Here is a 15864-nt window from a genome sequence, read left to right as displayed (position 1 = left end):
AGCAGTGTGTAGACTGGTCACTATGTGCCCCCCCTATAGCAGTGTATAGACTGGTCACCGTGCTCCTCTATAGCAGTGTACAGACTGGTCACTGTGCTCCCCTATAGCAGTGTTTAGATTGGTCACTATGTACTCCCCTATAGCAGTGTATAGACTGGTCACTATGTGCTCCCCTATAGCAGTGTGTAGACTGGTAACTGTGCTCCTCTATAGCAGTGTACAGACTGGTCACTATGTGCTCCCCTATAGCAGTGTATAGACTGGTCACTGTGCTCCCTATAGCAATGTATGGACTGGTCACTGTGCTCCCCTATAGCAGTGTATAGACTGGTCACCATGTGCTCCCCTATAGCAGTGCATAGACTGGTCACTGTGTGCTCCCCTACAGCAGTGTGTAGACTGGTAACTGTGCTCCTCTATAGCAGTGTACAGACTGGTCACTATGTGCTCCCCTATAGCAGTGTATAGACTGGTCACTATGTGCTCCCCTATAGCAGTGTATAGACTGGTAACTGTGCTCCTCTATAGCAGTGTACAGACTGGTCACTATATGCTCCCCTGTAGCAGTGTACAGACTGGTCACTGTGCTCCCCTATAGCAGTGTATAGACTGGTCACTATGTGCTCCCCTATAGCTGTGTATAGACTGGTCACCATGTGCTCCCCTATAGCAGTGTGTAGACTGGTCACTATGTGCCCCCCCTATAGCAGTGTATAGACTGGTCACTGTGCTCCTCTATAGCAGTGTAGAGACTGGTCACTGTGCTCCTCTATAGCAGTGTAGAGACTGGTCACTGTGCTCCCCTATAGCAGTGTATAGACTGGTCACCATGTGCTCCCCTATAGCAGTGCATAGACTGGTCACTGTGTGCTCCCCTACAGCAGTGTGTAGACTGGTAACTGTGCTCCTCTATAGCAGTGTACAGACTGGTCACTTTGTTCTCCCCTATAGTCGTGTATAGACTGGTCACTATGTGCTCCCCTATAGCAGTGTATAGACTGGTCACTATGTGCTCCCCTATAGCAGTGTATAGACTGGTCACTGTGCTCCCCTATAGCAATGTATAGACTGGTCACTGTGCTCCCCTATAGCAGTGTATAGACTGGTCACTATGTGCTCACTTTAGCAGTGTATAGACTGGTCACTATGTGCTCCCCTACAGCAGTGTATAGACTGGTCACTATGTGCTAACCTATAACAGTGTATAGACTGGTCACTATGTGCTCACTATAGCATTGTATAGACTGGTCACTATGAGCTAACCTATAACAGTGTATAGACTGGTCCCTATGTGCTCCCCTATAGCAGTGTATAGACTGGTCACTATGTGCTCACTATAGCAGTGTATAGACTGGTCACTATGTGCTCCCCTATAGCAGTGTATAGACTGGTCACTATGTGCTAACCTATAACAGTGTATAGACTGGTCACTATGTGCTCCCCTGTAGACAGGTCACTAGGAGTTCCCCTGTATAAATGTATAGCCAGGTCATCACTATAGCAATGTATAGACAGGTCACTAGGAGTTCCCCTGTATAAACGCATAGGCAGGTCACTATAGCAATGTATAGACAGGTCAATAGGAGTTCCCCTGTATGAAAGTATAGCAATGTATGGACAGGTCAATAGTAGTCCCCCTGTATGAATGTATAGCAATGTATGGACACATCGCTAGGAGTTCCCCTGTATAAATGTACAGCAATGTATGGACAGGTCAATAGTAGTCCCCCTGTATGAATGTATAGCAATGTATGGACACATCGCTAGGAGTTCCCCTGTATAAATGTATAGCAATGTATGGACAGGTCAATAGTAGTACCCCTGTATGAATGTATAGCAATGTATGGACACATCGCTAGGAGTTCCCCTGTATAAATGTATAGCAATGTATGGACAGGTCAATAGTAGTACCCCTGTATGAATGTATAGCAATGTATGGACACATCGCTAGGAGTTCCCCTGTATAAATGTACAGCAATGTATGGACAGGTCAATAGTAGTCCCCCTGTATGAATGTATAGCAATGTATGGACACATCGCTAGGAGTTCCCCTGTATAAATGTACAGAAATGTATGGACAGGTCAATAGTAGTCCCCCTGTATGAATGTATAGCAATGTATGGACACATCGCTAGGAGTTCCCCTGTATAAATGCATTGCCAGGTCACTATAGCAATGTACAGCCACACGCCCAGCCATGCTGTCGGCGCACACCGCTCTGCAGCTCCCCCTCCATAGACACACACAGGCAGCAGAGCGGCTCACTGACAGCTCGCTCAGGCGGCGGCGAGGGGCGGAGTCCGGCATCTCCCCGCAATTGGAGGAGGCGTTCCTCACCGGCACTCAGCGCCCGCCCACCTCATCCCCCCCTCCACCTCATCCCCCCCTCCACCTCCGGTACCTGTCCAGGCGCCGTTCCGCTCTCAGCCACTCCCCCACCAGCGCCACTCTCCCCCGGGCTCGGCCTCCGCCGCTCTCTAGGCAAAAAGAGAAAAATGGCCGCCCCGCTGAGCACCGGAAATGCCGATCGGCTTCCGCACGAACCCGAGGTTGCCCCCCATCGACCATGGCGAGTCACAACGCCTGCCCTGCGCTTCTCAGAGCGGCGTGCGGGGCCGACCAGCGCCACCTGCTGGAGGAGCTCGGCAAACTCAGGCTCCTCCTCCTTCACACAGATCAGTCAGCAGCACATCAGAGAGAGTAGGGGGAGGGGCTCTGTTGCAAGAGGACATGATGACCCCAGAGTGTTATTGTGAAAGCACAGGGAGTGGCTGTGTGCTTTACAGGGGAAACAACATGGAGGCACAGCTGCCAGCAAGGGGGCACCACAGCATGGGGGCACAGCTGGCAAGAGAGGACAACACAACCAGCATAGGGGCACAGCTGGCAAGAGGGCAACACAGCATAGGGCACAGCTGACAAGAGGGCAACAGTGTGAGGGCAGAGCTGCCAAGAGGGCAACAGCATGAGGGTACAGCTGTCAAAAAGGCAACACAGTATAGGGGCAAAGCTGCCAAGAGGGCAACACAGCATGGGGGCACAGCTGCCAAGAGAGGGCAACACAGCATGGGGCACAACTGCCAAGAGAGGGCAACACAGCATGGAGGCACAGCTGCCAAGAGGGCAACACAGTATGGGGGGCACAGCTGCCAAGAGGGCAACAGCATGAGGGCACAGCTGCCAAAAGGGCAACACAGCATGGGGGGCACAGCCAGAGCCGGGACAAGGTCCGTCAGCACCCAAGGCTGAGACACCAAAGTGCGCCCCTCCATCCCTCCCGCCCCAGCCATTACACACTGATTGCTATTAGACTAATGGTCCCCTAGGGCCCCCAACCTCCCCAACACCTTAATCTCTAGTTATCTGGCTTGCAGTCACTGTCATGTATCCCCTTTTCTTATTTCTTTCTGCTTCAAACACAATTGGGAATGATAGCTGAGTGATTTGTGCGCCCCCTCCTACACTGCGCCCTGAGGCTGGAGCCTCTCCAGCCTCTGCCTCGGCCCGGCCCTGGGCACAGCTGCCAAAAGGGCAACACAGCATGGGGGGCACAGCTGCCAAGAGGGCAACACAGCATGGGAGGCACAGCTGCCAAGAGGGCAACAGCATGAGGGCACAGCTGCCAAAAGGGCAACACAGCATGGGGGGCACAGCTGCCAAAAGGGCAACACAGCATGGGGGGCACAGCTGCCAAGAGGGCAACACAGCATGGGGCAAAGCTGCCAAGAGGGCAACAGCATGAGGGCACAGCTGCCAAGAGGGCAACACAGCATGGGGCAAATCTACCAAGAGGGGGCAACACAGCATGAAAACAGCTGGCAAGAGAGGGTAACAGCATGGGGTAAAGCTGACGGGGGGGCAACATAGCATGGTGCAAAGCTGCAAGTGAGTGCCACACAGCATGGGGCAAAGCTGCAAGTGAGTGCCACAGCATGGGGCACAGGTGCAGTAAGAGACACCAGAGCAAACGGGGTACCCCTGCCAATAGTGGGAACTAAAACATGGTGACGCCTAGATTCCATAACTGCTAATAGCACAACAGCATAGGGGGCTGACAGATAAAGGTAAAATGGGGCCCTAGGCAAGTGACAACTTTGGGCCCACCCTTTAAATACATCTGGTTTTGTAGATACCATTTGGTGGAGGCTAGCGTTAACCAGGCCCCTAGTTTCTCTCCAGGCCCTAGGCAACTGCCTAAGTTACCTAGTGGATGATCCGGCTCTTTATCTGACAGTAACAGGGCAAAACTCCATGGGCTTGAGTAGGCAGTGGCTAGTAAAGGTGAACAACATAATACAAGAGGACAAGCTGACAACTGCCAACAAGGGGGTACCACGCTATGGGGTCACCGTGGCCAGTAAGTGAGCACTACAACATGTAGGGCAAAGTGCGAGCAAACTGGCATCACAGAATGATGGGCACAGCAATCAGCAAAGGGTTACATGCCAAGCAAGTGAGCACTACAACAGGATGGGCAGTGCACTACAACATAGATTTAGCAAAGGGGAACCCCAAACTAAAGGGCACAGCTGCCAGCAAAGGGACGCCACACTTTGGGGCACAGCTACTAGCAAGGTGGCACAACAACATGGGGAAGGGGGGCAGCTGCCGGGACGCATTAACACAATATACAGTGTATAGCTTCAAGCAAGGCATCACAACAGTATGGGGGGGGGGGGGGGGGGGGGGGGGAGAGTAGCCATCGAGGAGCAATATAGAATGTGGGGCATAGCAACTAGCAGTTGTCAGCAAAGGGGCACCTCTGCATAGGGGGAATAAAAGGAGCAAAAACCTTCCCAATGTGTGGTCTGGTCGTGTCATCAAGTCATAATTTAACCATGACAACCTAATATCGGGCCCACTGCAGCTGCTGCACACAGTGGTGCCTAACATTCTGTGCTAATTTGTCATTTGTAAGTGTTACCGATATTTTACTAAAGCTAAACCTAATCCTATTCTCATGCAGAGCCCTCCCTCTACCGATGCATAACCCTAACTGACCACCCCTGCTGATGCTAATCTTACCTGACCCCCCACCTGTGCCTAAACCTAACCAACCCCCCCATGATGCCAAACCCTAACCAACCCCCCACCGATGCCTAACCAACCCCCCGATGATGCCAAACCCTAACTAACCCCCCACCGATGACTAACCCTAACCAACCCCCAACGATGCCTAACCCTAACCAACCCCCCACGGATGCCTAACCAACCCCCCACCAATGACTAACCCTAACCAACCCCCAATTATGCCTAACCAACTCCCCAATGATGCCTAACCCTAAACAACCCCCCACCAATGACTAACCCTAACCAACCCCCAACGATGCCTAATCCTAACCGACCCCCCACGGATGCCTAACAAACCTCCACTGATGCCAAACCCTAACCAACCCCCTACTGATGCCTAACCAACCCCCCACTGATGCCAAACCCTAACTAACCCCCTACCGATGCCTAACCCTAACCGACCCCCCCCCCCCCCCCCCAGCTGATGCCTAACCAACCCCCTACCAGTGCCCAACACTGAACCCCACCCTACCAATGCCTAAACCTAACCAACCCCCCTGCTGATGCCTAATCCTGACCAAGATTATTATTATCATTGCTTTATAATGCGCCAACATATTCCGTGGGATTGTACAAAGTAAGAAACAAACACAGGGTACAAAATAATACAGGCTGGTATACACCATTTTACAAAATACAGAGTTGGTACAAAATACAGAAACGGTCCAAAGTACAGAATTGGTAATAACAGTTACAAAATTAATATGAATAAATAACAAAATACAAGACACAAAAGGGTTATAGATATACATACTGTATACACCGAGGGAAAAACTGGTTGCTTGGCAGTTGAAAACAGCTGTTATTTCCCACAATGCAATGAGGTTCACAGACAGGAAACTGACAGGACTTAGGGCCTGACATCACATTGTGGAAGGGGTTTCACCACAATTTTAGGTAAAGATTTCTTGTGGGAAAGGGGGTATCAGCAACTGGTTAGGATGAAGTTCAATTCTTGGTTACAGTTCCTCTTTAAACCCTGAATTAGTCAAAATGGCTGACGACACAGAAGTGTAGGCCACCCAGTAATGCGAGTACCATGTCTCCCGATAAGGAGACTGTCCTAAAATACCTGAGTGATGTCATCAGCTCTTTTACATAGTGGTAATTTACATGCCACTTTTTGGTCTTTAGAACTGAATAAAAATGAAACTACGACAATATTATTGCTGGGAAAGTGGTGTGTGAGCCTCTCTCCGTTTACTGACTGAAGATATAAATAAATCTGGCTTATGGCTGAGGCGTCATAAAATAAGCCGTTTGAAAAATAGGAACTTGACGTTTAAATGGCGTCGATTCCATTATGTAGGCTTACAAATCAGGTGGCCTCCCGCTGATATTCCTGTCACAGAGAGCCCGGCGTCGCTGCTGAAGACTATTTGCTTGTGTGTCACAGGCCTAAATAACGCTGTGGATCTCTAAAGCGATTCCCACGCCTCTGAGAGCTTCGCCTTGAGAAATTATTTCTCTTACTTCAATGGATTTGGCACTGACTAAGAAAAACATTTGTCATTTACACCTTAATAAAGTATCTTGTCCTTCACGGTTAAGTTATTCCTCTAGGCTGGTTGTTCATCTATTCAGGTGCCTGACTAGTTCAGGGTGAATCAGTCATACTATTCATGCTTGACTGACATCCTCAGGGACAACAGAATGGCACTGTTTGGCCTTAAAGAGAACCTGTACTAAAAAAAAAGCCCTCTGGGGCATACTTACCTCAGGAGGGGGAAGCCTCAGGGTCCCAATGAGGCTTCCCGTCTCCTGTAGCTGCTGGGTGGGAATCCAGCGCTGGCTCCCCCGAAGCCTCCCCCAACAAGCTTGACAAGCAATGATATATTTACTTCCTGCACAGGCGCACTAGTGGTTCTTCGTTCGGGGGGGGGGGGGAGGCGGAAATAGCTTAACCCAATCGTAGCCGCTTTACTGCACAGGCACAAAAGGACTTGTGACTGCCTAGTAGAGCGGATCCGATCGGGTTCGGCTGCTTCCGCCTTAACCCGGAGAGCCGCTAGTGCGCCTGCGCAGGATTGCGGTAGGTAAATATTTACCTCGCCGCGGTCCGGGGGCTGCAGCGCTGGATTACTGGGACACCGGAGGACAGGGGAAGCCTCGTTAGGATCCTGAGGCTTCCCCTTCCCGAGGTAAGTATCCCCCAGAGGGAGTTTTTTTCCATTACAGATTTTCTTCAAAGGGAACCTGTGATGAGAGAGGTATTTGGAGGCTGCCATATTTGTTTCTTTTTTAATCAATTCAAGTTACCAGCAGTTCTTCTGGCACCGGTAGTGTCTGAATTACACACCTGAAATAGGCATGCTGCTAATCTTATACTATAGTTCTTTCTACTAATACAGCATGCTGCTAATCTTGTCAGATTTTTATTAGTAACCTCCGATCTGCATGCTTGTTCAGGGACTATGGATAAAAGTATTAACCTTCTTGGCAGTAACCCCGAGCTGACCTCGGGGCAAGCCACCGCGGAGGATTTCTCACGCCCTGCCGGGCCGATTTTCATAATTTTTTTTTTTTTGGAACACGCAGCAAGCACTTTGTTTGCTGCGTGTTCGGGTCGATCACCGCCAATGCGCCACTGCCCGCCGCGATACAGGCCCCCCCGCATACCCCTTGCGCAGCCTGGCCAATCGCCACCAGGCTGCGCTATGGGGTGGATCGGGACTCCCTGTGACGTCACGACGTCGATGACGTCACTCCGTTCGTCGCCATGGCGACGGGGGAAGCCCTGAAGGAAATCCTGTTTAGAACGGGATTTTCGGATGGGCTTGATCGCCGGCGGTGATCGGAGGGGTGAGAGGGAGGCTGCAGGGAGGGGGGAATCATGTAGCTAGCGCTAGGCTAGCTACATTAGAAAAAAAAATTAGGCTTAAAAAACCTCCCGCGGCCGCACGGCCGCAGAACAATTGACCGCCAGGAGGGTTAAAGGCAAAGAATCCGCAGGACAACCAGGCAACTGGTATTCTTTAAAAGGAAATAAATATGGCAGTCTCCATATACCTCTGGCTTCAGGTTCCCTTTAAAGCAGTAGTGTAAAAAAGGCCAATACTTACCTATTGAGAGGGAAGGTTCTGGATCCTATTAAGCCCTCTCGGTTCCCTCTTGGTCCACTCACCACATGACTATGTACTCTGTAAAGTGCTGCAGAGGATGCCAGTGCTATATAAATACATAATAATAATAATAATAATATGGTAGGACATTAGACTATGACTATGGTAGGATTAAATTGTGAGCTCTTCTGAGGACAGTCAGTGACATGACTATGTACTCTGTACAGTGCCACAGAAGATGTCAGCCCAATTTAAATACATAATAATAATATGGTAGAATATAAGACTATAACTATGGCATAGATTAGATTGTGATCTCCTCTGAGGACAGTCAGTGACATGACTATGTACTATGTAAAGTGCTGCAGAACATGTCAGCTCTATATAAATACATAATAATGTAGGACATTAGACTAGTACTGTGGTAGGATTAGATTGTGAGCTTCTCTGAGGACAGTCAGTGACATGACTATGTACTCTGTAAAGTGCTGTACAGTGCCATATAAATGTGAGTGCTATATAAACACATAATAACATGATACAACTTTAGACTATGACTATAGCAGGGATTAGATTGTGAGCTCTGAATTTGACAGAAACTTGCATACCTTAACTTATCACTTGCATACCTGATGTTTAACTCTTTCAGGCAGAGAAAGAAAAAAAGGAACACACAGCATAGTTATTTGTGTGCTTCGTACTGTAATGCACGTCTACCTCAATGTCACCTCGTGAACAAATGTCATCTAATTAATATAATTATGCCTTCTTAAAGTAAACCTGAGATCGCGCATGCACAGAAGAGCCGACTGGCGCGATTGAGCCAGATTACCGGTACTAATTGCGTTTGAACGGAGGCACTCGGGAGGACGGCGAGGGTCGCATAGGTGCTCATGGGGCTGGAGGTGAGTATAAAATCTTTTTATTGCACTTTCCACGTTTTGATTTTAGTGATTTTTCTACAGTAAAAAAAAAAAAGAAAATCCTTCCTAGCATTTCCCATTTTAACTGTGGCTATTTTGAAGCCAATCCTGATGTCATTTCTTCCCTTACTCTCTTCTGTCTGATTGTGTATGCATTGCCCACCCTCCACTATAGAAAGTGCATCGTCTCAGCATGAGAAATATTGGCCAATCAGAGAGGAACAGAGGTGTGGGAGGGGAAAACAGGAGGGACAGAGGCTTCAGCCAATCAGGCTGCATTAGTTACGTCTGAGGGGAAGTAGAGAAGCAAAAAAGGACAACCCAGCATGCCCTGCAATTTCCTTTTTGGCCTCGATTCATAAAGCATTACCTCATGCGGTAATGCTGAAAACAGCAGACTTTACCGACCACTTAGCAAAATGTCAATTCATAAAGGCTGTTACCGCATGAAAAGCTGACATTACCGACCAGGGAGGTAAATTACCGACTTGGCTGCAGTTACCGACAACACATGTCAGTAAATTGTCAGCAAATGTCAATTCATAAAGCCTTCAACATGCGGTAAGCCTGGCGGTAGTTACCGACACCTCTGGTGAGGTCTTAACAAGTTACCGACTGCTCTGACCAGGGCCGGCCTTTGACCTGAGCGACCTGTGCGATCGCTCAGGGCGCCGGCTTCCAGGGGGCGCTCCTGCCGCCTGGCCGCATGTAGCTGGCTGTGTCCGTCTCGCTCCGCCCCCCCCCCCCCCCCCCGTGCGGCCACCGTGATGGAGGGGGGAGCCGCGGGGAGAGCAGCCCGTCCTCTCCCTCCCTCCTCTCCGGGCGCTCTCCGTGCTCCCCCCTGCAGAGTGCAGACTGCAGCCAGCAGTGAGAACAACTCACCTCCCTGGTTCCGATCGCCGGCGCCTCTCACTTGCCGCTGGTCTCCTCTTGTACATTGTCACTGATGCACAATAAACTTCCTGCTTAACAGGAAGTTTACTGTGTATCAGTGTCAATGTACAAGAGGAGACCAGCGGCAAGTGATACACCGTGAGAGGCGCCGGCGATCGGAACCAGGGAGGTGAGTTGTTCTCTCTGCAGTCTGCAGCAGCATCGGAGGGGGGAGCACGGAGGGTGGCCCGGAGAGGAAGGGAGGGAGAGGTCGGGCTGCCCTCCCCGCGGCTCCCCCTCCAGTATGAGGGGAGGGGAGCACCTACCTACCTACCTAATCTATACTGGGGGCACCTACCTATCTAGCCTGTACTGGGGGGGCAGCTACCTATCTAATCTATACTGGGGGGCAGGCAGCTACCTATCTAATCTATACTGGGGGCACCTACCTATCTAGCCTGTACTGGGGGGGCAGCTACCTATCTAATCTATACTGGGGGGCAGGCAGCTACCTATCTAATCTATACTGGGGGCACCTACCTATCTAGCCTGTACTGGGGGGGCAGCTACCTATCTAATCTATACTGGGGGGCAGGCAGCTACCTATCTAATCTATACTGGGGGCACCTACCTATCTAACCTATACTGGGGGGGGGCAGCTACCTATCTAATCTATACTGGGGGCACCTACCTATCTAACCTATACGGGGGGGGGGGGGCAGCTACCTATCTAATCTATACTGGGGGCACCTACCTATCTAACCTATACTGGGGGGGGGGGGGGGGCAGCTACCTATCTAATCTATACTGGGGGCACCTACCTATCTAACCTATACTGGGGGCACCTACCTATCTAACCTATACTGGAGGGGCAGCTACCTATCTAACTTATACTGGGGGCAGCTACCTATCTAACCTATACTGGGGGCACCTACCTATCTAATCTATACTGGGGGCAGCTACCTATCTAACCTATGCTGGGGGCAGCTACCTATCTAACTGTTATGATCGCTTCTGCAGCGTTTTCTGCTGACTGCAGTGGTATTGCAAACCAAGCAGTTCTAATGTCATTACATGCATTTGCTTGCATAGTTTGGTTTGCACTTAAACTAGTTGCTGGTTCCATCTGCAGTCGCTCTGAAGTTAATGACAGTTTAATATGCTTTTGTGTAAACAAACATTGTCTGCTGCAGTGGAGGGGCGGTCCCTTTCCTGCAGGCTGCATATCATTGTCTGCCTTTTCCTGCTATCAGCCTGTGATTAATTACCATTCACTTGTGTGGGAATCTGCAAGTCTGCTCCCATTGGATGACCTCAGTATAAAGAACTGCTTCCTGCAATGCCTCATGGGCTATCATAGTTTCAGACTCTATCTGTTACTCTGCTCGTGCCCCACCTCGTTCCTGGTCCGTGTGGACTGCGCTGACTCCTGCGAAGGGGTCAGCGAGTCCTCCTAGTTCTGCTCTTGTTCTAGAAGTTGCTACTTGCTTGTCTTGTGTCATATATTGGTTCATCGCCAATATATACGCATACTTGCGCATTTTGTTATTTTCCTTGTATTCGTGTTACGTTAATATATCAGTGTCGCTGATATATACGTACACGAACTGTTTATTTCCTGTGTTCAGTTAGTCAGTTTTCCAGCACGTTTTGGTAGTTTGCGCGTATCGTGAACACCCGTGCTGAGCTAGTTATCCTGTTCCTGGTCCTGTTTGTGGATTGCGTTCATCTCTGCGAAGAGATAACGAATCCTTCTGAATCCTGTTCCTGGTCCTGTTTGTGGATTGCGTTCATCTCTGCGAAGAGATAGCGAATCCTTCTGAGTCCTGTTCCCTGTATTACTTCAGTCTTAGTCAGAGTTCCTGCTTATGTCATATATCGGTTCATTGCCAATATATACATATGTTAGTCAGACGTTACGAATAGTTTCATTGATAGCTGTAATTGTAATACGCTAGGAAAACATACTTTGTATATTTATCTGTGTTACGTTCATCTATCTCGATCCTGCTATTTCCTGTCTCTCCTGTCCTGTCTTTGTGAGGCACGCCATCGCCGCAACGCATTGGCTGCCTCATTCCAGTCTGTCTGGTTTTGGACGCTTGCTGTCGCTAAGTAATCGCTAGCTAGCAAGCGTTCATTCTGTCTACCTGTCCTGATCTCCTCAGTCCTGGTTTATGCGCTCAGCGCTACTTTGCGCTGAGACGTTATTACGAAAGTGTTTGTGGCTGTTCAGATCTGCACCGGCTCTGTGCACCACAATCTCCTATTGGAGTCAGTCCTCTCCTCCACTAAACTGGGGATATCCTGATCCCTTGTGCTGGTGTGTGTACCTCCTTCACGTCAGCTTATGTGTTGTATGCTGACTGTGGAGATTACACCCCCAAGCTTAACACTAACCTATGCTGGGGGCAGCTACTTATCTAATCTATACTGGGGGCAGCTACCTATCTAACCTATACTGGGGGCAGCTACCTATCTAACCTATACTGGGGGCAGCTACCTATCTAACCTATACTGGGGGCAGCTACCTATCTATACTATACTGAGGGAACCTACCTATCTAACCTATACTGGGGGGGCAGCTACCTATCTAACCTATACTGGGGGGGGGGGGGCAGCTACCTATCTAATCTATACTGGGGGGGGGGGGGAGCTACCTATCTAATCTATACTGGGGCAGCAGCTACCTATCTAATCTATACTGGGGGCAGCAGCTACCTATCTAATCTATACTGGGGGCAGCAGCTACCTATCTAATCTATACTGGGGGCAGCAGCTACCTATCTAAGCTATACTGGGGGCAGCTACCTATCTAACCTATACTGGGGGGGGCAGCTACCTATCTAATCTATACTGGGGGCAGCTACCTATCTAACCTTTACTGTAGGCAGATCCCCCCTTTAGTGTATATAGGCTTAGGCTACTAGTCTTACAGTCGCAGATCCCCTTTTAGTGTATTTAGGCAGCAGATCCCCCCCCCCCCCCCCATTAGTGTATGTGTGTGGTGCGCTCACACGCGAAGAGGATGAATTTGGGGGGGGGGGGGGGGGGCACCAAAATCTGGTTCTGCTCAGGGCGCTGTGAAACCTAAGGCCGGCCCTGGCTCTGACAGCTCTGATTAATGCAAAGTGCAGAGATCCGAAAGTCTGTTTGATTCATCTGTGGAGAGAGCCAGAAAGCCCTCTGTGTGAATCATTTCAGCAGGCAGGGAAAGACTGTGTGACTCATCTGTCTGAGTCATCAGTGGGAGAGCCAGAGAGAGCCGTCTGTGTGATTCATTTCTGCAGAGCAAAGAGGGAATCGGGACACTGCTTTACTCTACCGCTCAATGGGCTGCGGTAATTTACCGACCTCCAAGGGCAGCTGGGGAAATCTTTATGAATTAGCACACAGACCGGGAAAATACCGAGTGCGGTATTTTCCCGACAAGATTTTTGTTATCGCACTGCTGTTTATGAATCGAGGCCTTTGTGTACCAAATTAGAGTCAAGTACAATACAATAATACAATACAATAACATTTGTAAAGCGCTTTTCTCCCATAGGACTCAAAGCATAAACTGGGGAATTATCATTTATCAACAAGAAAAGTAATAGTGATTTTAACTTTTTGATTGCCTGATTAGCATCCTTATTACTTGTTTACCAGATAAAAATAAAGAATTGATTTTTTTTATTTCATACAGTTACACTTTAATCAGAAGAACAGCCAGATAAGGAGGATACCCGAAAGGGAGTCAGCAATGACTCCTCCTATATGTTTAGCCTGCAGAGCATCCTCCATTGAGTATAGCTGAGTAAACCTTGGTCCATCTGGTTTTCTTTGCTGGGATAGTGAAGATGGATCAGCCCTTCCTGTGTGGTAAAATACTTTCAAGGCAACGCCTGTGTTTTGTTTTTTTAAGCGGAGAAGGCTAATATAGAAGATAAAAGTAACGCTGTGTGTGTATTGCTCCCCAGGTGGATGAATCAGTTGGTAACACCAGCGATTTGCATATTTAAATTTTTTGTTTTGCCTAGACAAATGATGGCAGTGTTGAATCCTTGCCAAATCTCCACTCTCTCTGCTAAATGCAGCTATTCATAGCTACCTTGCAATGCAAATCGAGATTATAAATGCATCTGCCACATCCTCACTGTATGACATGTTTACATTGCAAGCTTCTGCGGGCAAACACTGAGCCTTACCATAAATTCAAGACAGCCCCCCCCATCTTGTGCCCCCCCCCCCAGTTGTGCAATGTGCATGTAGTAGCTTGAGAGTAAACATCGCTTGCTAGTGAGTGTATGATATTGTTGGATAGACCTGTTATGCCCTGATGAAGGGACATGTGAGTCCCGAAACATCGGCTTCTATCTGCAGTTAACTATTACACTGGGAGCGCTGTCCTTCTCCGGTTATTTCCCATCTCTTATATAAGGATGTCTTAAAGAGGGATTGTCAGCCATAAAATCAAATTCTATTTACCCCACTGCTCTGTGTTTGTTATGTAGCCTGGAACCTTACCCTGCATTGCAAGCACTCCAATCTATTCAGAAATGTTTCTGTTGTAATATATCTTATCTCAGTCAGCCTGGCTGTATTTGGTACATTGCCGACGAGAGAGAAGCTTGTCATCAGCCCTCCCACATTCCTGCTTCACACTGATTGGCTGGCATTTCAGTGTGCTCACTTGTGTTTACAAAGCAAGCTAGATATGACAGTGCAGTTTCTAGGAGAAAAAAAAAAGAGTAAGGGAGGAAATGACATCAGGATTGGCTTCACTCAGAAGCAGTAAGGCTCCCTTCACACTGCATGCGATTCCGATTCCGCTTTTTAATCGTTTTTTATATATTCCGATTTTTAATCTTTACTGCATGCTGTATTTTTTGATCCATTTTTCTGTTGAATGTATTTAGGGAAAATCGGAATTGAAAATCGGAAACGGAATCGCAAAACGGATTTGCAGTGTGCAGGGAGCCTAAGAATGGAAAATGCCTAAACCAGTTTTCTTTAATTTACTATATAAAATTCACTGAAATCAAAATGTGGACAGTACAATACATCTGTTAATAAAAGTATTTAAATACTTATATATGATTTTTTTCCAGGATAGTATGGCTATCCCTGCTGCACACTTTAACTAATTTAGATTTTAGGCAGTGAATTTCACATCCTTACTAACACTATTGTACAATCCAGGGCGTGAAATGATGTCTTGCATTAACCATTTCAGCCCTCTGGTATTTTTCACTTTATGCATCAGAGCAATTTTTACCTCCCATTCATTCACCAATAACTTTATTACTAATTATCACAAATAATTGATCTATATCTTGTTTTTTTCCACCACCAATTAGGCTTTCTTTGGGTGGTACATTTTGCTAAGAATGATTTTTTTCTAAATGCATTTTAACAGGAATATTAAAAAAAATTGAAAAAATTAATTATTTCTCAGTTTTTTCGTCCATTATAGGGTTAAAATAATACATGCTACCATAATTAAAACCTATGTATTGTATTTGCCCATTTGTCCCTGTTATTACACCATTTAAATATGTCCCTATCACAATGTATGGTGCCAATATTTTATTTGGAAATAAAGGTGCATTTTTTCAGTTTTGCGTCCATCACTATTTACAAGCTTATAATTTAAAAAATGCTCGTAATATACCCTCTTCTCATTCATATTAAAAAAGTTCGGACCCTTAGGTAACTATTTATGTTTTTTTTTTTTTATTGTAATTTTTTTTTTTTCATTAAAAATTTTATTTTCATTTTTGGTGTAGGAGGTAAACAGTTAATTTTAAACGTAATAATGTGTATTTATTTTATAAAAAAAAATGTATGTAGATGTAGTTTGACTATTTTTAGTCCTGGAAGCGGCTCTCACTTCCAAGAAGTATAAGGAGGATGGAAAACATTTTTTTTTCTCAGAAAGACCGCGGCCTCTG

At 47.6% G+C, this 15864-nt stretch overlaps 1 protein-coding gene across 14 annotated transcripts in view; it reads right to left on the bottom strand.

Moving 5' to 3' along the window:
• Positions 1-15864, bottom strand: part of CCDC71 (coiled-coil domain containing 71) — a 161088-nt gene that overhangs the window by 21837 nt on the left and 123387 nt on the right. For 4 of the 14 annotated variants that reach the window (XM_068252624.1, XM_068252634.1, XM_068252633.1 and 1 more), the window contains one exon: positions 8133-8238. The exons of 9 other annotated variants lie outside the window; for them this stretch is intronic. Coding sequence is in view for 2 of the 5 variants with exons in the window: in XM_068252633.1 (XP_068108734.1) it covers positions 8133-8238 (106 nt within the window). In the remaining 3 variants the exon portion in view is untranslated. Of the gene's footprint in view, positions 1-2401; positions 2495-8132; positions 8239-15864 lie in introns of those variants that run through there. One more of the 14 variants, XM_068252632.1, reaches the window with a different exon arrangement.

This window comes from Hyperolius riggenbachi, chromosome 9, assembly GCF_040937935.1.
Source record: "Hyperolius riggenbachi isolate aHypRig1 chromosome 9, aHypRig1.pri, whole genome shotgun sequence".
NCBI classification, from domain to species: Eukaryota; Metazoa; Chordata; class Amphibia; order Anura; family Hyperoliidae; genus Hyperolius; species Hyperolius riggenbachi.
Note: the sequence above shows the minus strand (reverse complement) of the source record. Positions and strands in the feature narration are given on the sequence as shown.